Source organism: Rattus norvegicus, chromosome 2 (assembly GCF_036323735.1).
Source record: "Rattus norvegicus strain BN/NHsdMcwi chromosome 2, GRCr8, whole genome shotgun sequence".
NCBI lineage: Eukaryota > Metazoa > Chordata > Mammalia > Rodentia > Muridae > Rattus > Rattus norvegicus.
This window is the reverse complement of record NC_086020.1, coordinates 58,762,758-58,785,034: the sequence shown is the minus strand read 5'-3', so window position 1 is coordinate 58,785,034 and position 22,277 is coordinate 58,762,758. Positions and strand designations below refer to the sequence as shown.

General features: G+C 40.6%; 1 protein-coding gene across 3 annotated transcripts in view; it reads left to right on the top strand.

The window, feature by feature from the left end:
• The window catches only part of Wdr70 (WD repeat domain 70), a 239,873-nt gene that overhangs the window by 133,489 nt on the left and 84,107 nt on the right, over window positions 1–22,277 (top strand). For all 3 annotated transcript variants that reach the window (NM_001013909.1, XM_039101944.2, XM_063281520.1), the window contains one exon: window positions 7,917–8,091. In NM_001013909.1, coding sequence (NP_001013931.1) covers window positions 7,917–8,091 — 175 coding nt within the window. The remainder of the gene's footprint in view (window positions 1–7,916; window positions 8,092–22,277) is intronic.

Genomic DNA, 22,277 nt, shown 5'->3' with positions numbered 1-22,277 from the left:
ATTTTTTTCTCTTGTCTTAAGTTCTCCACTTAATGTGACCACTAGCATCATTCTCACATTTTTCTGGGACACTGTATTATTTACCTTGGCTCAATACTCTAGCCATAGACGAAGGCTTATTACTAGAGCCTGAGGCCAGCAGCCATGAAGGGTGCATTGTAGCTTATGCTGTTACCATCTCTACTGTCTTCTTAGACAGTATTTACCATTATTTACTCAGCCTGGGAGTCACCCATGCCACAGCATGCATGTTGAGGTCAAAGGACAACTCATGAGAATCTTCCCTCCCACCAGTGGATTCTGGGAATCAAACTCAGGCTGTTGCTCTTGGGAGCAAACACCTTTACCCAGCAAGCAGTTTTGCCATCACTCTTTCCTAAGGTTTAGAATACTATACAAACTTGCTACTCTGCCTCCAGGGTCTTTCCCAATGAAGCCCCCTTAGAAACCTTCATATTCAGATATGTAAGCACCCTGTACTATAGGCACAGCACAATCATACATACCCGTGTACAAAACCACAAATGCAGTCTCACTCAGAGACACACATTTCCACTGTATTTCTTTTAAGGTTTGGCTCCTGACTTTCTTTCTGCCAAACCCCTCAAACCTACCTCCCAACCGTAGTTATTGTTTAGGACTCAAACTGAATGCTGCATCCTCTGTAGCTTCCTTTTCTGCCCTGTCTCTTAGCCAGATGATTTGTGTTTGCTTGAGACATCTTGCTTCATAGCTTAGGTGATCTGTCTTAGCCTCCGAGTACAGGAGGGACAGGAGAGCTGCAATAGCTGCCTTCTGTTCTGGCTGGGAACGGTTTTCACCTGTTGTCTCTCCCATATTGCTTCCCAGTCCCAATTCAGAGTGCTATTAAATTAGGCCTGGGAAATAGTAACATTTGATTCCTGTGGTTCACCCTTCAGACCCTTGTCATTGTCCAGAATTGCTTTTGCTGAAGTCATCTATGGTGACTTGTCTGTCAGTTTGATCATGTGAGGACCTTTCAGGCTCTATTTTCTTCATTGTCTCTGGGGTCTGATGCTGCTAATCATACCTTCTACCTAAAAACTTCCTCCAGGAGCCATAACATACATCTGTAATCCCAACATCCGGGAGATAGAGGCATAAGAACCATGATTTTAAAGTTTTCCTCAGGTACATAGTGAGTTCGAAGTCAACCTGAGGGACCCTCCCTCAAAAAGTGAAGCTAAGTAAAAACTCTGACCTTTGGTTTTCTTTACAGTGCTGTCTCTTGCCTGTCTGCATAGACAAAAGAGACTTTGTGTTTGTCTTTCAGCTAGTTTATTTTCCTTGTTGCTGTTTCTTCCCCAAGGACTCCACCAAGATACGCCTCTTGCAATGCCCACTGTTTGCTGTTTGTTGACATAAAATCAACTCTTAACTGTACTCCTTTCTCTAGAACAGCAGTCCTCAGCTTGTAGGTCATGACCCATTTGGAGTCAAATGACCCTTTTGCAAGGGTCACATACCAAATATCCTGCACCTTAGAAATTTATATATTATAATTCATAACATTAGCAAAAATTGTGAGATTATAGTATTATAATATCTCCCTTTAAGCCCTCCCATATACCTCTTTTTGCTCACTTTCAAATTCATGACCTCTTTTTTCATGAATGTAGTTACATACATAAATGTACATGATTACATGTTAAATATATGATTACAACCTGCTTAATCTGTACAATGCTTCCTGTATGGATGCTCTCAGGTCTGACTGTTTGATAATGGACAACCAGTTGGTAAGATCTTCCCTGGGGAAGACTGTTTCTCCTGCTCTCAGCATTCCTTAATTGTCCGTAGTTCTTTGCGTAGGGTTCAGGCCTCATGGCCTTCTCTGCCACTTTTGCATGTCTACTGTTGTTACCTTTGCTCAGGTCATGCTTAGGCAGTCACGTTGGTGAGATTTTGTGCGTGTCTCTGATATTCTCCTTTAGTCTCAGGAGTTGAAGTTGTATTGTAGATATATCCATTGGTCCTGGGCTCCAGAACTCTGCATTTTGATTGTTTGTGGTTTTCTGTAATGTTTTCTATATGTTGCAGAGAGAAGTCTCCTTGATGAGTGGTGAGAACTACATTCATTCATAGGTGTAAAAATAAATATCTAGAAGGTAATTAAGGATTATGCTGGTCTAGTAAAGTGGTGGTTGTAAATTCTTGTCTAAGAGCCCGTGACTTCATTAGCCTTGGGTAGGATGTCTAGGTTCTCGGTGCCAATTAGGATTATTTCTTGTCAAGCAGGTCCTAAGTCTGATCAGAGAGCTATTGGTTCCCACTAAGGTAGGTGTGCCACTACTCTATCCTTAGGGTTGTTGGTCCTGTGTTTCTTGTGGATCATAGATATTGTAGCTGGATAACACTATTGTTTGACTGCTTCCTTCTTTTGGATACTTGCATGGTGCTTTTAGGTTGGTTCCAACACAGGGGACTCTGGGCTCTGTTTCTGAAGTACATGGTGTCTTTGTCAATTAAGAGTGTAAGAGTGACCTTCCGCCTCTTGGGGGCAGCCAAGGGAAATAACAATAGCCTATAATATTTTGCAAGTCTCCGGGACAACTCTGACCAACAACTCAAAGGAGGGCTTCTCGTACATGGGATGGAAGTTTTTGTGAGATGGTCATTGGCTCTTGGAGGAAGCATTATTAGCTCAGTTGGGAAAATGTCACTTAAAGCATTTACTGTTGATGGGATTACAGTCCAATTCAGCCTCTCTGGAAGTCAGCGTTGGACAGTTCCCAAAAGTCTAAAGTAAATGTACCTAAGACCCACCCATAACACTCCTTTGCATGTGCCGGAAGGGGAGGACTCGACACCCTAGGCCATGGACAGTGGCTCAGCCATGTTTATTGCAGCTCTGTTCACAACAGCTGGGAAGTGAAAGCAACCAAGTCATCCTTCAGCCAATGACGATGAACAGACAGGGAAAATGTACATATACACTGCGGAATAATGTTCAGCTGTGATGAAAAATGACATTATGAACTTTGCAGTGGATGGGGAGACCTAGAAAAGGTATTGAATGAAACCTAGACCCCAGACCCAGAGTGGCAGATGTCCTGTGTTCTCTCTCATCGGAGGTGTCTAGCTCCAGATCTTCAGATCTGAGTACATATCCTGGAGTGGCTGCAGAGACTGGGAGAGAGAAAAGGGACCATCGTCTTTCTCCTCACTGGAGTTTCTAAGTATATGAGTATGAGTGTCATGTCCAGGGTGTAGTCATAAAGGTTATTGTGTTTACATAGACGTTAGGACACTGCTCTCATTTCTGTGGAACTTGAATACCTTCTTACTTTTTAAAAAGAAGCCCTTATTTTTTTTTTCTACCAAGAGAGTACATACGTTTCAGACTCTTGTATCAGTTGAGTTCCTTGTGTAGTCTTTCGAGAAAAATTAAACCAAGATCTAAGTGATTTCCATGCAAAATTAATGCTTCCCCTGAGTCGTGCCAAGTGCTGCGATGCATTTATGTAGCAGATGCCAGAAAGTTTAGAACTTGTATCTGGACACAATCCAGAGTTCCAAGACAGAAAGCATTTGTGCCTGGGGCAATGTAATGACCCCACCTGTGTCTTTTTCTTGTCTTCTGGATGTTTTCATTTTATGTCCAGAAAGGCCCAGGCAGGTCCCTCTTCTATTTTTAAATCTTTCTTATGAAACACAGTTTTAATTTTACAAGACCAGATCTCACTCCAGGTTTCAAAGTAAGTGTTCTTCAACATGTAATGTTCTGACAGGTGCCTAATGGCCCAGCGCTTTACCATCTATTTTTTAGGCATACGTTCAGAGAACCAGGGCCATAAAACCATAGTGTGATTAGTCATTATCAGATGTTGTATGAACTTGTATTTCACACATCTATGTTCTAAGTGAATTAGCTTCTATATTCTCATTATTTTGATAAGTAGCCAACCTATTAAAAACTAAAATAAATGGAAATACTTATTTGTTAGATTTATTAGCTTTGTTTTTTATTTATGATCTAAGGGGAAATGCAGAAAGGAGCAAGTATTTATTGAGTACCTATTATGTTCCAAGTATTGTTCTAGATGTGTTTACCTCTCCAATCTCATTTTGTCTTCACAGCCCCTCAATGTTGCTATCATTATCCCAGTTTTAGAGAAGTTGAGGTTTAACAAGCCACATGATGGTTCTTTATGCTTGTGTAGGGTCTTTCACACCGTAAGTCTCAAGTACTGTCTGTCATTGGGGATGCTCAGTTACAAAGAGAAGTTGACTATTGCAATTTATCTTCACCACTGCAGAGCTGGGGCCAGAAAAATAAAAACATATGTAGTGTTTCTCAATTCTTTGTGATTGTTAATTATGGGAAACCGTTAACAGAGACAAGGAACAAGTAGACAATGCAGGATAGGGGAAGGCTTTATAATACCCAATACCCAATACAAACGATGCTGTCACAGTGGACATCCATGTACAAAAACATTAGCCTGATCCTCAGTTGAAATAGATGATAGATCTAGTCATGAAATTTAAAACTATAAAACTTAGAGAAGAAATAAAGGGGATTTCTATTATTTTTGGTTAGGTAAGAAGTTTTTAGGTATGTGGCCCCCAATTACTACTAAATTAAACTGTATAAAAATTTAAGGAGGTGATTTAGCATAGTTGGTAGATTGCTGGTCTAGTATGTCACAGCTCTGGGATCAATCCCTAATGCCATGCAGACCAGACATGTTAGCACACACTTATAATACAAGCACATAGGAGGTACAGGCAGGAGGACCAGAAGTTCCAGGCCTTCTGAGATGTTTGAGGCCTCGTCTCAAAGAATTTTGAAAGACTTGTTCACATTTAAGTGTCTCTGTGCTTTGTCTGTATGAGTGTTTGTGTACGATGTCGTAGTTATAGAGTCTGTGGTGTCAGAAGTCATCAGATTCCTTGGAACTAGATGGACAGGGTTCTTAGCTGCTGTGTAGGTACTGAGAACTGAACCCTGGTCCTCTTGCAAAGGACTTCAACACTTATGCAGGTGTGATTTACTGTTGAGCTGTTTCTCCAGCCTACCAACATTTTTAATCTGTTATTGAAACAATTTTTTAAAATGCAAAGGTCATGATAATATACTTGGATAAAATTTGCTATTTTACAAATACACTTCTCATCAAGGAATTAGACCCAAAGCTGAAAATTATTAACTCAGTATATTTGTCTAGCATGTGCAAGGCTCTGGTTTGTGTCCCCACCCTCCCTTCCTGCCACTCCTTCCAAACCAACCAACCAACGAAAGAAACAAAATTTGTGTCTAGAATAAAGAGCTGTCAGCATCTAGTAAAATGAAAATGAGCTACTTAATATCGAATGCAGGCAAACATTTGAATAGTTCCTTCACTGAAGAAGAGAAACGGCGTGTGGACCAGTCCTCCGAATCACTAAGGCAGTTTGGAACTGTAAATTAAATCCATAATGCATAGTACACGTGGATTTCATATTCAGATAACTGCCAGACTGAAGTGTAAAAAAACATGAAGAAGGACCTCAGAGGCGTCCTTGAAATGCTCTCATTTATACTGACTGCGTGTGAGTCTGGAAAATACAGGGTTAAACTGATCAGCAGACATTGAAGAGCACACCCAGGAGTTTCTGTCACAGTGTTGAGGGCATCTGGCTGACTGCTGGGGTGCCTTATAACATGGGGCTCCTTACTCCCCCACAGACTGGTTTGAATGCTGCAGTCCCATTGTGCCCTTCTGGTTTTCTGAGATTTTTTTTTCCAAACCCTGTTTGAGCATACATTAGGCAGTATGACGCCTCTCCCTCTCCCTCTCCCTCTCCCTCTCCCTCTCCCTCTCCCTCTCCCTCTCCCTCTCCCTCTCCCTCTCCCTCTCCCTCTCCCCCTTCCCTCCCTCCTCCACTCCTCTCTCCCTTCCTCATTCCTTCCCTTCCCCCCTTCTCTTTCAGGGTCTTAGTACATAACTCCGGCTGACTTCTGATCTGCAGTCATGCTGCCTCTGCCTTAGGAGTGCTGGGACTGCAGTGTATACCATTACTTTTAGCTAGTACATTCATAAAATAATATGACATACTGATTTGACAAGTCAAATAACTGAGTTTTGATTATTTTAAGCAATTGTTGGAAGAAATATACTTCAATTTTTTTTTTAAAAAATTTCATAGTGTTGTAGATTCTGGACCTTTAGATTAAAGATCATAACTTGTATTTTATCCTTAATTGTTAGAGAGGTTTCAACAGCAAAGTTGTCTTGAGTTTTCTCATTGGGTTTTTTTTTTTTCCCCCCTTTTGGCTGCATAGTGTCACTTTTGCTCACACTGACCTAGATCTAACTTTTTAGCCCAGGTTGGTTTTGAACTCATGGCAGGCCTTCTACTTCAGCTTCTAAGTGCTGGGATTATAGGTATGAGTCACTGCACCCAGCTAGTGAGCAGGTTTTATATTACACTCTGCTTTTTACATGTATACTATATCATATATCATATATTATATATCAGTATACATATATTGAATTAATATTTATGAATAATAGTGAACTTTTGATTTTGAGTGAGTTTTCATTATTAACCTATTTCTGAAAAAATTGTTCACTTTACCTAAATTGTCAAATTTAATTCCATATTTGTTTATATACTCTAAAGGCAGAATGACCAGTGTGGCTACTTTGGGAAAAAGGATACAGCTTGTCCCCCAAGTTCATTTCTGGGGTTCTGCCCTGAGAATAAGGTTTACATAAATCAAGAACCGCTCACTGCTATGCAGTGCAGCAGGCTGTAGCCCCACGTATGTCTGTCTAGTTTGCTTTTGTAAATTTGTTCCTAAAGACTGACTGGCATTTTAGCATTGTCAAGCTCCAGAGAGGGCACCTTTCATCTACGATGTGCACGCCCATACCATCTGCACTCTGGTTTTATATTGGTCTCATTATTCTCACCGTCTTTACTCAGTTCTAGTAGAAGTAACATTTATATCATTTTATCTCCAGAGTCACATATGTTTTGTATAAATGTTAGTGATTGTGGTGGGATTTATGAACAACATCTTTAACTTTTCAGTCTCTCTTCCATTCTTCTTTGCAACTTTTGTGCTATTGTTGTTGTATGTTTTATTTGAACATGCCTTAGAATATTATTTTAATTTAATAGCCATATAATTTTTAAGGGGATTTATTTAAATAGTTTTTAAAATGTCTTTTATATTTGCCTTCAGTTGTGTGTGTGTGTGTGTGTGTGTGTGTGTCTATTTGTTTTTTAATTTAACTTTTAAGAACTTTCCTTAACATATCTTGTATCACATCGGAGAGCAATCAAGCCTCTCAGGCTTATGTATTTCGAAAGGCCTTGATTTCAGGTTGTTTTAACTGTATTTTCATTGGCCATAAACTCTTAGATTTTGTTCTCCCTGAATTTGAGTGTGCCCTTTTTGGCTGCATAGCTTCTACCAGGAAGTGTTGACCTCATCTTTGTTTCCCTGTGTCTAATGACTTTGTAGTCTCCTCCATGGCACTTTACCATGCCCCTGCCCCAGGCCTGGGCTGCTGCGACTTGTTGTTCTCTGAAAGCCTGGAGTCAGAGAGCTCTGCCTCACTCCAAGAGGCACAAGGTTTTGTCTGACACTTGTAAATTTATAAATTACTGCGCATTAAGTAGGAGGCTTATGCCTGATTGCTTCCTTATCAAGATTCACAGAAGAGCTTGGAATCCATTACATTATAGCAGTGCATTGACTATAAGTAATAGACAGACTGGAGTGGAATCTGCCATTTGCCTTTCAATTTGATGACATCATTCAAATTCTATACTTTATTTCTATAAATATTAATAAATAAGACTCTTACAATGTATAAAAAGTCCGTAAAAGACAAAGTAGTACTTATGGGCCTGATTCTTCAAGCTATTGTTGATAAATTATATGCTTCCTTTTTTAGGACTGTGAGGCTCTGGGAGGTTGAAAATCCAAAGAAGCAAAAAAGTGTTTTTAAACCTCGGACAATGCAGGGTAAGAAGGTCATTCCCACCACGTGTACATACAGTAGAGACGGGAACCTTGTGGCCGCTGCCTGCCAGAATGGAAGCATACAGATCTGGGATCGAAACTTGACAGTAAGTCAAAGCCTCTTTGGCTTTGTTTTGATTTTTGAGACAGGGTTTCTCTTTGTAGCTCTGGGTATCCTACTGTGCCGGAACTCACTCTGTAGACTTGGCTGGCCTTGAACTCACCGCGATTGGTGTCTGGAATTAAAGGCATGTATCGCCATGTCCAGATTAAGTTAATGGCTTTTAAATCTTCTTTCTGCAAAGGACAGCTAAATCATAATGACAAGTATCTTGGTAAGATGCTATGAATTCACTTTCCTGATCTTGGAGTAACTTAAGCTGCAGTATTAGTTTATCAAGCACTGGGGCTTTCCCAATAAACATTCTTTCAGCCAATATTCCAGCTCTGAAGTCTTTAGAATATAATTTTAAAATAAATTCACTCTTTTGATATAAAATTTGAGAGGCATACTACAGTTTATTATATGAAACCTCTGACTTTGAAAAGAAAAATTTAGGAATGATATGAAACAGTACTGAACAGAGAACTAGAAAACACATTTCAAAGGATGTAAGAAAATTATGAAAAATCTAGAATTATATTTTTTGTGACAATTTCTATAATAATTTTAATACATTTTATTTTAATATTCTTTCCTCTATCAGTCTATTTCAGTAGGCTCGTTTTCTTTCTATAGTTATAGTTAAACATTTGAATAAGTTTCAGACCTGGGAAGTATCATACAGTCCCAGAAGTAATAAAGGTGAAAACCTATGACTCACTCTAAGGGCCTCACTCTGCAGGTTACAAGAATTTTAAAGAGGCCTCTGGTTAGGCACAGATGGAAAAGGAAAATATTTGATAGGTAAGAGTTGAGGCTAATAATGTTAAAGTTATATACAAATATTTTGAAATCTTTTTAGATTTTATTTACTTATTTGCTTGTTTGATGGGGGCAGTGTATGCATGTGCACGTGTGTGACCACCATGGGTCCCAGCAATCAAACTCAATTATTTAGACTGTGGGCAAATGTTCTTTACCCATTTTGCATCTTAGCAACTCTTTATAATGTTATAATACAGCCTGTATTCATTATTCAAATGAAAGATTCTTGTCAAATTAACAATTTGACAAGTATAATAATAATAATAATAATAAGTATCTATTGAACATGTACGACAAGCCAGACAGTATTTTAGCTTTTTAGAGTAGTGATTAAAAATTTCTGCCTGTGTTATTTTTATTGCTGTGAAGAGACTTCATGCCTATGGCAAGTCTTATACAGGAAAACACTTAATTGGGGTTGGTTTACAATTGAGAGGTTTAGTGTATTATCATCATGGCGGGAAGCATGGTGAGGCGTAGGTGAATATGGGACTGGAGAAGCTGAGAGTTCTACATCTGGATCCCAGGCAGCAAGAAAGCAAGTGACCCTGGGCCTGGTATCTGAAAACCTCAAAGCCCACCCCTAGTGACACACTTCCTCCAAACAGGGCCACACCTCCAGTAATGCTGCTCCCTAAGTCTGTGGGGACCTTTTCCCTCGGATCATCGCTGCCCATGTGGGTTTACACTTGAGGTTTTAAAGCTGTCTATTACAGGAGGCTGGAGAGAGGGCTCTGCAGTGACGAGCGGGCAGTGGCTGCTCCCCAGGAGACCCATGTTCAAGTGTCAGTATCCCAGTGGCTCAGCACTGTCTGTAACGCTAGTTTCAGGGACTCCAGTGCCCTCTTCTGGCCTTGGAGGGCATCAGACACATGACCCTGAAACATATGCAGGCAAAACATCCATGTACTTAAAATATATATAAAACAAAAATAAACTGTTCATCTTTGTCCCACAAACATTTGCATGTTAAAACATTTACATTTTGAACAGGCCCCTGGGGAACATATTTGTCTGTTCCGGAGCTAAGACGGTTCTGTTGAAATAAGGTAGCACGTAACGGAGGGAGGGAGCTTCATACTGGTGATGCTGGAAACATCTTCGGCATTTTCTGTTTGTCAGATCTTTTTATTTCTGTTTTCATCTCCATTGTAAACTCCATAAAGCTTCATAACAGCACAGAGATTTTAAAATGCCTTTGAATTGTAAACTGAATTTTAACCAAGCAGTAAATCTTTTAGTAACTGGCTTTCATCGTCTCTGGGTACTGCTAACTTAAACACAGAAATTCTAAAACATGTGGTTTTCTTACGCAGCTTTAGTGGTAGTGTTTTCACAGTGCCATATACACACGCGCCCTCCTCCAAGGACCCGTATTTGTTATTATTTCTCTTAGTGAAGTTGAGTGCAGATTTTGAAGATCAGTCTTGCATATCTTGAAGTAATGGCAGTGTGATATTTTCAGTTTTGTTGAAAACAAGGTGTGAGCATCAGGTTCCTCGAGCCGTCTGCTAAGGGCTCGCGACCCGAGACGGACTGCTAACTGCAGTCTTTAGTTCTCTTCTGCTGGGGTGTGTGACACGGGAACATAGAGTTTACTGAGTCTTACTGGTTATACTTTACTCATTTTTATATTAGTGTATTATTGTAAACTAAAAACAAATTAAATTGAGAAGAAAGAAATCTGTCCGGTAATACTCCTTGATTTAAAACAGAATTTAAAATAATTCTGAGCTACTATTTCAAAAGTGTAAACAAAACCATCACAGACACATCAAGCTGAAGGGAGGAAACCTAACAGCAGTGGTTTTTACACAGGGCCAGGTAGTGTGAGGGCATGTGTTTTGTGATGAGTAAGTTAAAGCTTCCTAGTTGTCCTAGTTGTCACAGCTAATCCTGCGGCTCTCACTTAATCAACTTCAACATGCATTGAACAAAGCCCTTCTTCACAAATGCTTTAACTCCGCTAGTGAAGACCCGAGCGTCCGGAGGATCTGCCTCTCCTGTGGAATTGTGTAGCCAGTGTGCTAACTGTCAGCCACACAGTTCCGCACCAGTGGGACAGCTGCTGAACAGGCAGTGGGGAGAAATGTGATAAGAAACATACTATGTGTGCATGAAAATCTCATTAAACCTCTTATTATTCATAACAAATATATATTAAAATTTAAATAATTATATAATAGGATACACATAAGTTTTCATTTTAATTCTCAAAGAACTTGTTTTCTTACTGCGTTTGCTGCTTCTACTCAGTGCTCCTTGCCCACTGTCCTGGCATTTGTGAGTCACCTAGTATTTGCTCTCTTTAGCTATCTACCTATCATTCCATTTAGGGAACATGTTAGTTGATATCTTAAGAACCTGTTACATCACTGAAAATAAGACAAAAGAAATTTAAATGAGAATAATCTGTGGGAAGATCTCTGAGCAGGTGTTGACTTTCTTAAAACCCACAGTTGGTAAGGGCAGGGACCAGAGTGGAAGTGGGCAATCCTGTGGCCTCCACAGAGCTGTTCGTGTTGCATAGGATACAAGATTGAGATTACAGTGTAAGAATACTGACATTTACCAGATTGAGCAAAACAAAACCGCCATGCATGCAAAAATCATATTGAGAGCCTTTTTTGAGGTCTCAAAACAGTATTAAATAGTTACTTTTAGAGTCTCTAGCAAACTATTTGAGAGAGTGTTTACTACAGAGTAAAATAAAATCGACAATATTTTGTATATGACGTGGCACTTGGGTCTGGGTGCTTTCAAGTTGCTTTCGGACTTATGGGTACCATCTGCTGCCGTATATAAAATAGTTTTCAAGTTTTAACAGTTTTAATAGTATTTTCTGTTAAGTTTTCACAGAGTACCTTATAAAGTGTTAAGCTAAAGATGTTGAGCTTCATTATGAGATTTTTATCCATATTTGCCATGCTCACATTCACTGCCCTCTTTTCAAATAGAACCCTTCTTCCCTCCTCCCATGCCCTCGTAAATAAATCTAAGTTCTGCATGAGGGAAAAATGGGTAGTATATGTCTCTGTGAGTCTAGCTGTTTTGTGTAACATGATCTTCAGTTCCATAACTCATCTTTTGGGATCCCCCCCTTTTTTTTTTTAAAGAATTATTTATTTTATGTATATGAGTACACCATAGCTATCTTCAGACACACCAGAAGAGGGCATTAGATCCCATTACAGATGGTTGTGAGCCACCATGTGGTTGCTGGGACTTGAACTCAGGACCTTCAGAAGAGCAGTCAGTGCTTTTAACTGCTGAGCCATCTCTTCAGCTTGGGATTCATTTTTTTCACTTCTGGTACCAAATTCAACCTAACTCTCATGTTTGCTAACTTCCTTGTGTAACTTACTGTAACTTTTCCTGCAGTGTGTGTTATCAGAAGGGGAATATTTGTGTATGTGCGGAGGCCAGGAGTCAGCCTTGGGTGTTGTTCCTCTGGGACTTTTTATCTTTGAAACAGGGTCTTGTCTTTGGAACCTGGGGCTCTTTCTCCCTTTAGGCTAGGCTTGTGAGCAGAGAGTGTTATGCCTCCCCTTGGCGTGCTCGTTTTCTCTCTCTCTCTCTCTCTCTCTCTCTCTCTCTCTCTCTCTCTCTCTCTCTCTCCCCCTCTCCCTCTCCCCCTCTCCCTCTCCCTCTCTCCCTCTCCCTCTCTCCCTCTCCCTCTCCCTCTCCCTCTCCCTCTCCCTCTCTCTCTCTCTCTCCCTCCCCCCGCCCTTCCCAGGGTCAGGCTCTCATGCTTGGGTGGCCAGCATGGGGTGAGCTAAAACAATCTCCCCTGCCCTGGTTTTATTGTGTTTGGATATTCCTCTAAAGCTATCATGGCTCCTGAAAATAGGAACATCATTTTGTTTTGTAAGGGTTTCTCCATTGTGTGTGTATAATAATTGATTATGAAGAAAAAGAAAAAAACATGAATAAGATGAATATGTGTTCTTTTTGTGGTTGTGTTGTTTTTATTTTTAAGACAAGGTTTCCCTGAGTCATCTTAGCTGTCCTAGAACTCAGTTTGTACACTAAGCTGGCCTTGGACTCAGGAGTCCCACCTGTCTCTGCTTCCCAGGAGCTGGGATTTAAGGTCTGTGCCACCTCTGCCCACCTTCTTCACCCTTCTCTTAGCCCAGTACAGTAACCCAAGTTTCCTTCAAATGGACAGTTAACATGTTAGTAGTAAAGATTTTCTTTCAAGTGTAGTGTTGGCATCTTAATATTAAAGATTTTGGAAATTTGTGATATTTTGCCATATTATATTGTATCCTTATTCCCAGTTTTACTTTGTGATAAATCTGTCATCTGTTGCACATTTTTCAAGAGTCATATAACTTTGACTTAGAAAATATTTTTCCATAGTTATTAATCATTTACTACTATCTACAAATGTGAAAATGTACGAGGAATTCATTAAAAATTTATCTTTGAGATTGTATCAACAAAAAATAATCGCTTTGGGTTTGTTTTTAAAATTTCAGTGGCAAACCACTTTGTGTCAACCCCAGACATAACGTATGGAGGACCTTTTGGTATCTGATTACTGTATAGTCTATGAATGCAACTTTGTCGTTTTGATAGTGGTAGTGGCACAAAGATTCATCAGTCAACAGGATCCCCAGAGGCCAAGGCTCTCTTACAGCCCAGTCTCACGGCCCAGGCCATCTGCCAGGTGCTTCTCCCACCTTTCACAAAGACTGATCTGTCAATAATAATCACAACCTCTGCCCCTTAGAGAGGCAAGCACAAGCAAGTAAGGGGAAGGATTTTATAGTAAGTTATGGAGGAGAGTAATATTTTTCAATAATTTTTGAATACCAAATTATTTGGAAAGTTTCTGGTATCTTACTTTGAGGGGGAAAAATGGTCTATGTCTGAAAAATGCAAAAGATAAAGGTTAGAAACCTAAATGAAGATGTTTGTCTCCTTGTTAGGCCACAGACTGAGGATCAGGAAAGTTAGGAAGAGACACAGGGAAAGCTCTTTAGCATATCTGTAAATGTCACCCAAGACATACAGGCAAAGTGTGGATTAATTTGTTATTAGCCCTTACTGCGCCCCTAACCTAAGTGTCCTGAGATCAAACTCTAGCTTCCTTCAGAAACTCAACGGTAAAAGGAGGAAAGCCAATAATTACTGAGATGCTGCAGGGTGTACACCCTGTCTAAGTGCTTTGAATACGAGATCAGTTACAAGCTTATAACCTTTGTGATAGGTACTTGGTCTAACCTCTTACACCACAGAACAAAAATAGCTGCATAAACTGTCCAAAATTCCTTCAATTCTAATTTGTCAAATACTGAGTAAAAGTTACAAAGATTTTTATAAGGTTTTAGAGAGACCTCATACTCCAGGTATAAGTGAAATAAGCTGTCAATCTTTACTTACATGGACCCCCTCTTCTTTTCAAGTGGTGTTGGTTATCATTTTGGCTCTATGGAGCACTACTACTGCCCAGGCGACATTTTCATCACTTTATATGTGACGTTTCACTTAGTCCTTATAGCTACCCTAAGATATGAATGCTAGTATTGTGAGAAAATCTACACACAGAGAACAGATGCCTACCCAATCTCACAGTTAGTACATAACAGAACTGAAGCCAGCCCTAGACAGTCTGGCTCATGAGCATTGTGGTAGTTTGAATTAGAAATATTCCCCAAAGACAACGGTGTTTGGACACTTTGTTCCTGGTTAGTGGTGCTGTAGGTGGAACCTTTGGAGGGTGAGCCTGGCTGGAGGAAATACATTATCTGGTTCCGGCTCTGAGTATTCATAGACCCACCCTTCTTCCTACTTGCTCCCTCGGTTTCCTGCTTGGGATGAAGGCTGTGAACTCTCAGTTTTGCCTGCTGTTTTATTTCCTCCCCTCCTCATTATGATGGACTCTTATCCTCTGGAACCATGAGCTGAAATAACTTCCTTATGCAAGTGTATACCACTTCTGTGGACCTTCCTTTTTTCTTTTATTTCTTTTGGAGACAGAATTTCAAAATATCTCCCAAGCTCGCCTTGAACTTGCTATGTAGGCCAGACTTAAACAGATCTTGTCAGATGCTCCTGACAGCTTCTATTTCTCCTTCTTCTCTTCTTCAACATGTTGTATTGTGGTTTGCCCTGGAGTTATCTGTATTTTGATGCTAATTTGGCTGCCCCAAGGTCTGCAGCCTAGTGGTGTACTCAGGACTCAGGTGACTTCTTTAGAACCTTCTCCCCATTTGATTTGTAAAGTACAGGTAAGGGCCAGTACAGGATAGAACGAGGCCTGTCATTGGACGAGCAGGAAGGAAGGGCGGGAGAAAAGTTTAAGGGAAGAGGAGGAGAGAGGAGAAAAAGCAGAGTAGCCATGGGGCAACACGGAAGCTGATGTTAAGATTCCACACTGTATCTTTACAGGTTGTTATGAATGTTGTTAAGGGCTGGATGTGTATTGGGCTTTGTATGTTTAGGTGGGCAATTGTATTTATCAATTGAATCAAAGGTTATTGTGTTGTGTGGTCTTTCATGTAGCCATTTAAGTGTAAGAAAGTGTGTGGTGACTAGAGACCGCCGAGGAATTGGGATGTGTGCTTCTGGCAATATATCTACCAGATATCTTGGGGCACTACAGTTCCGGTCCTAAAGCGGCATAAAAGACAGCATTTTACAACACCATTGTATTTGTTCACATATATGTATAAGTGTGTGGACACGTGTGCATGGAGGCTGTAGGTGGTTCTCTGCCTTATTTCCAGATGCAGGGTTTCTTGCTGACGTGGCTAGTTTAGATAGCCAGCTTGCCCTGGGGATCTCCTACCTCCTTTTTCTAAGTGCTGGGATTACAGATAGGCTGCCATGCCTGCTCAGCTTTTGTGTGTGGGTGCTGGAGATCCGATTGCTGGGCTTTATGCTCCTGCAGCAGGGTTTTATCCACTGAGGCATCGCCCCACTTTTCTAATGGTCTTTAAGAATTTAACAATTCAAGGATTGTTTCCATATTTTCAAATTATTGTATTATTTGTTCTACGGTTGCCTCAACAAATTACCACCAATTTATTTGTTTAAAAGAACAAAAAGATATTTTCCTACAGTTCTGTAGTTTAGACATCACATTGTGCTAAAAATCATAATGTTGGTAGGGATATGTTCCTTCACAAAGGCTTCAAAGGAGAATCCGTTCACTTTCAGGCTATACAAATTCCTTGGCTTATTCCCCTTTTCTTTCTTAAAGGCCAGCAAGAATGGGTACGATTCTTCTCACACCATGACAGTCTTTTCTGCTTCGTTTGGCCATTTTAAAGGTTCTTATGATGGCATTGAAGTGACATGGATAATTCAGGGTAATCTCCTTAATATAAGATCAACTGATTAAGAACATTAGCATAGTCTGAAACTTTCATTCTCCATTGCCAGCCCAGTGAGCTAACATACTTGGAGATTCCAGGAAGTAGTCTGTAGAGATCTTCCAAGGCTATTAAAATCATTTTTTTAATTTAATTTATTTATGTTTTATGTATATGTTTGAGTGTCTCCATGTGTGTGCTGAGGCTGGAAGAGGACATTGGCTCTGAAGCCACAGGCAGGCGTGAGGCACCTGATGAGCATGCTGGCACTGAATTTATATCCTCATAAAGAGAAGCAAGTGCTCTTAACCATTGGGCCATCTCCCGCATGTGTGCATGCATGTGTGCATGCATGTGTGCTTGTGTGTGTACACACACTTTCTTTTTTGTCTCAGCTTGTATGATTCTACTTTGTATGCATTCTTAGTGTTCTTAGCCACCTTCCCTGTTTTGGTTCTCATTGGTCTCCATTATTAATATAAAGGGAGGTCATCATTTTGAAAGATCCCTGAAGAGAGACCCTTACTCAAGTCTCGGGAAATCTCAGACCCCAGACACAGAGAGACCATTTTGGATGTAATACGCAAAGGCGAGGTTCATTACGGACACCTATTACAGAGATCTCCGGGCCGACGCGTATCCCACGCAGGAGACAGAGGTGTCGACCCTGAGAGGCTGGGAGAAAGGGTATTTAAAGGAAGAAGCCACAACCCAAGGGGGCAGAGATGGCGTCATTGGAAAATCACTAGGAGAAGCTTCTTGTCCGCTAGTTCCTAGAAGCTTCCTGCTTCTCAAGGTTGTTCTCTAAGATTTTAATCTAACTTTATGGTCAGCTGTTCCTGGGAGAAGCTTCCTCTTATCTTTACTAGGTCAAGATCACCTATCTAATGGCCTTATCTTACACCCTTTTATCTGGATCCTGGGGGAGCAGGCTTGAGAAATGTGACCTTTTACTTACAGGTTGAGGGCAGGGTCTGGAATTTGAGGTATTTAGGGCTTTTTTAAACTTCTGACTTCTTAGCTGCATTTTTTATTCTTTCAGTTTCAGTCTCCAAGGAGATCAACATTTTACATCCAGTCATCACACCTGTTGTATCCTAGTCTTTAGTCGTGACAGATGTGTGTTCAGCTCCTTATAGAATGACCAGCAGGATGATAGTCCAGAACATAGCTCCGTGTGCCAAGCACAGTTTCTCAGCTCTTTGAGAACTCAGTCTCGCTTTCTTTGACTTCAGTATTTTTCTTCATTCTCTCTTGGTGCTTCAGAGTATTCTCTGCCTCCTACATTTACTGACTGGCTAATGCCTCTGAATCCTCCTCCATAATTTTTGTTGTTGCCTGTGTTCTGCTTCCAACTGGGGTTGGTTGGCAGTCACGTCTTCTTCTGTGATATGCCTGGCCCCAGACTGAGTCATGTCAAGTGTGGCAATCACTGTGCAGTGCCAGTCACTTCCCTAATGAGGGTTACATTTCTTCAGGTAGAGTCCGTGACCCTTCGGACTCTGTGTTCACACTTTGTCTTCCATTACTTCTCTGTAAGTAGTTTTTTTTGCTTTGTTTTTGTTTTTTCAAGACAGGGTCTCACTCTGTAGACCAGGCTGCCTTTGAACTCACAGAGATCCACCTGCCTCTGCCTCTTGAGTACTGGGATTAAAGGTGTGACCTGTAATTCTCACCCGGCTATATTATTCTCCCTTCTTGTGTGTGTGAGCAATGCTGTCAGTTGCCGGCTAGACACCTTTTTCTATGCTGACCATTCAGTCATCATATCTTGAAAGAACCCCCATTTCTGATGGGAATCTCATCCACTAAACAACCCAAGTCAGACTTGAACCTTCCAAAATGCTCTTGACAGTCAGGTGCTTTATTGTGGGCCAGAAAAGTAAGTACAGAGGAGTCTGAATCCTGAAACAGTCTAGTAAACTACTGGGTTCACATTTAAAAACCAACCAACCAACCAAGCTTCCATTTTAAGATCTCACCTTTTTAGTGAGTGAGAAGTACTTTGCTGTACTTTGGCCCTTGGTGATGGGACCTTACTTAAACTGCAGATGTATCTACCCAGTTGGTGAGATGACAGTGGCTCAAGGTATCAGATAGGGAAGGAAGGATTGAAACAGTGAGGCACTGCAGTGACTTGGTTGGTGCTTACCTGCCTGCCTTAGGCCAGCAAGCTCTAGGCTAGTCACCACTTGTTGAGACTTCCTGTTCCATGGGGTCTTTGCAGTTACCCAGCTGCTCCTGGGCCTAGGCACCAGTTGTTGCCTGTCATATGTTGGTTTATCCTGGCTTCTAGAATACCATTTCAAATAACTCGAATACCTCGTAACTAGAATATAGATTAAGAGTGGCTTTAGAGTCAAACTGCCCGCAAGAGCTGTGCCTGTACTCTATCCTGACCCTATGTCTCCATCCAGTTTGCCTGATCTAGTTTCTTCATAACAACCATTACTATGTAACTGTTTCATTTACCCATTTATTTGTTTTACGATCTTATTTATTTGTATGTGTATTTATTAGTATGTAGAAAGTAAGAAGACATTAGAGTTTTATTGCGATGAATCACCATTTCCTTTGGGTAGGAAAGGGTTTTTTTGGCTTACTCTTCCCACATCACTGTTCATAATTGAAGGAAGTCAGGACAGGAACTCAAGCAAGTCAGGAACCTGGAAGTAGGAACTGATGCAGAAACTAGGGAGGAATGCTACTTACTGGCTTGCTCATCTTGGCTTACTCTCTTAGGGTCCAAGAATGACTGAAGAATGATACCCCAGACACAATTAGTATGCATAAACAAAGAACATTTATTCAGCCAAGTTTCCTGCATGCAGGGGTCTCCCCGTTTGGGAATGGAGACCCCTAGTGTACCTGCAGGCCCAGCTTTTATTATCAGTTAGGGGGAATTCCAGTGTCAGTTTACTTTGATTGGTTAGCCCTATCTCTAGGGGTCTGACTGATTCTGCCCCGGCCTGCCCACTATTCTTCCCATATTCACAAACTTGCTTTCCTCTGTCAAATGCTAAACTAGCTTCAGTCTAAGGGAGGGTGAACAGGGCAGTGGGCAGAAGGCTGGGTGAGATATTCTTTCAAGGGTTTTATTGGTGGATTTGAAGAGAAGAATAACACAGTCAGGGTTCCATTTTGCAAGGGATGATTCTAGCTGTTCTGAATGGAGAGTTGTTATAGAGGTTGGAGTGGGAGACTGGGAGCTGTTTCAGGTGCCTCAGTAGTTTACTGGATGAGTATGGCGGTGTTCTGATACGTGGACTGTAGTGAATTTTTGAGGTTAAAGTGACACATGAGTACTCAGGATCAATCACATTATAATCTATCTTTGTTGTTGTTGCTTGAGATGGGTCTCATATCTCAGGCCAGCCTGGGAGCAACTGCACAATCCAGGCCGGCCTGTGACTGTTTCCTCCCAAGGGCTATAGTGACTTAGTGCACACCACCACTCTCAGCCGTAAATCATGCCTCAAAATAAAATAGAGAGCCTTAATTTGGAAAATGATTATATAAATCACACTTTATTGTCCCCTGTCATATTGCTTAATGTTCTAATTGTAAATAGATCCAGGGAGCTGAGAATTTGGATTGCGGTAAATGGAGAACACTTGTTTTTATTTTGTGCTTCTTAGCTAATGTTGAACAGTTTTTATTTTGATTATTTTTTCAACCAGTAATATGGCATAATGCTCACTAAAACTAACCAATGGAATAGCTAAATAAAGATCTTTTGGCATTTCTTAAGGCACTGGTAAAGCCCTTTGCAGGTGTCTAGGTAAGGCTGTTAGTGTCCTCTGTCTAACATGGCCGGACTCTGCTGATGGCTATAGTCTCTAGAAGGCCTATATAAGGGACGCCTCTGTCTAGTACAGATATTTCCTGGGGCATGTTTCTCAACTGTGGGACATCTCTGATTTATTTTGTAAGCTGACAAGGCCAAACATTACTGTTTTAAGCATTATAAACAAAACAGTAAATGTTAAATGTTCATTTAATAGAGGCACTAGTAGGACTTTTATATACAGAAGGCAGAGACTGAGCCAAAACTGTGAAGGGGTTCTCTGTCTGTGAGCATTGGTTTTAACCTACTCTCTGATTCATTGGCACAGGAGTGAGGCAGCGCTGGTGAACTAGCTCTGCGTGCTCCGTGCTCTGGGAGTCCTCTCCCTTTTATTTTGTTGATTACCCAAGACTTAGTAAGCGAGCACATTTCTTGCAACTTCTCAGAAACTGTCTGTTACAGTTCAATTAAAGGGTTAACAAGACTCCGTTAAACCTCAATGCTGCAAAATGTTTTAACTGTCTTTTGTTTGTTTGTTTGTTTGAGACAGGGTTTTTCTCTCTAACCTTGGCTGTCCTGAAACTTCTATGGACCAGGCTGGCCTTGAACTCACAGAGATCTGCCTCTCTCAAACTCCCAAGTGCTGGACTGAAGGTGTTTGGCACCACTCCCAGCTCACTTTACTGTGATCACCAGTATTCCGTGGTGGAGAGAGCACTGTGTGCGTAGAGCTAGTAGTTAAGGATCCACCATAGAATGACTGGAGAGAGCAATGCTCTGTAAAGCTGGGATTTTACATTTATTTTATGACCAAGGAAAAACGAGGCTGGGAGTGTGGCTCAGGGCTAGAGTGCTAGCAACCTCAAGGTTCTGGGTTCAGTTCAGTCTCCTAGAAAACAAATATAAGCATTCTTTTAAAAAGAAGTGTATTGGGCTGGAGAGAAGGCTCAGCAGTCAGATGCACTGACTGCTCAAATCCCAGTGTTGTAGCTCTCAACTGGCTGTCTTTCCAAGATCTGACACCCTTACACAGACAAGGCAAAGCACCAGTAGACATAAATAAACATAGAAATAAGTTTATTTATATAGTATATAAATATATAATAATAAAATATTAAAATAAAATAAATATTTGTTTAATAATAGATTATTTAAATATACATCTGTCCTTGAAGCTCAGTAGGTAAAGGAGTTTGCCACCAAACCTAATGACATGAGTTCAATCCCCAAAACCCACTGTTGTTGACCTCCAAAGATGCATTGTGTGGTATGAATGTGCGCACGGTGTGTGTGTGTGTGTGTGTGTGTGTGTGTGTGTGTGTGTGTGTGTGTGTGAATGCACACACAAATAAACAAAAACAAAAAAGAAATTTACCATAACCTTTTCTAATTCTTCAATGTATAGTAGTTTATAGTGTTTGTATTCCACACTGTTCTGTTTCTTAAAGGACTGATTATGACCTCTTATATTGATTTTTTTTATGACCCGTAGAATTAGAACCAGAGTTTGAAAAACACATCTGTAGCATGCCCAAGTATTTAATTTTTCTAGCAGCCTTATAAAATAGGAAAGGCTTTTATTAATCTTTTCAAAGTGCAGCTGAATACACTTGGAGAAGAGAAAGTTATGGAGACTAATTGGACATACATGGAAGGAGATAGACCACCATGGGTATACAGACATTTGAATACCGCAGGAAGGAAGGAAGAGTGCAGGGCTTTAGACTCTGAGGTAGGTGAAGGCAAAAGATAAGTTGTCTACTTTGGAATTTTTGCCTAAGTCCAGGAAGAGTTCTGCTCTAACATCAGGAATCACCCACGTGACAGGAGGTGCTAGGTACTGGTGTCCTGCAAAGCTACTCCTTTAACTGAGAGAATTCTTACCACCAGCTTCCTATGGTTCATCATAGAAGTCTCATCTACAGCGTTGCACCTTAGTTTCTCTAAGGATGTCAGTGTCCCGAAGGCCACTTGTTTGTGTGCTGCAACTGTTATACCTACTGGATTATTTATACACCACCTTTTGTTTACTATTAAAATGAATTTGTTAAAAAGTTCTAAGTACTTAAAAATCAAGGCGACATTTACCATAAAATTATCCATTTACGGTGCACAATGCTGCTATTTATATTTAGTGCATTAACAATGTTGTGCAGCCATTGGCTCTCTCCCGCTTCAAATTTGTTTTATCAAGCCATAAAGCAGCCTATCACTATCAAGTAATTGTTCTCTACCCCCTTATTCCAAAGAAAACAT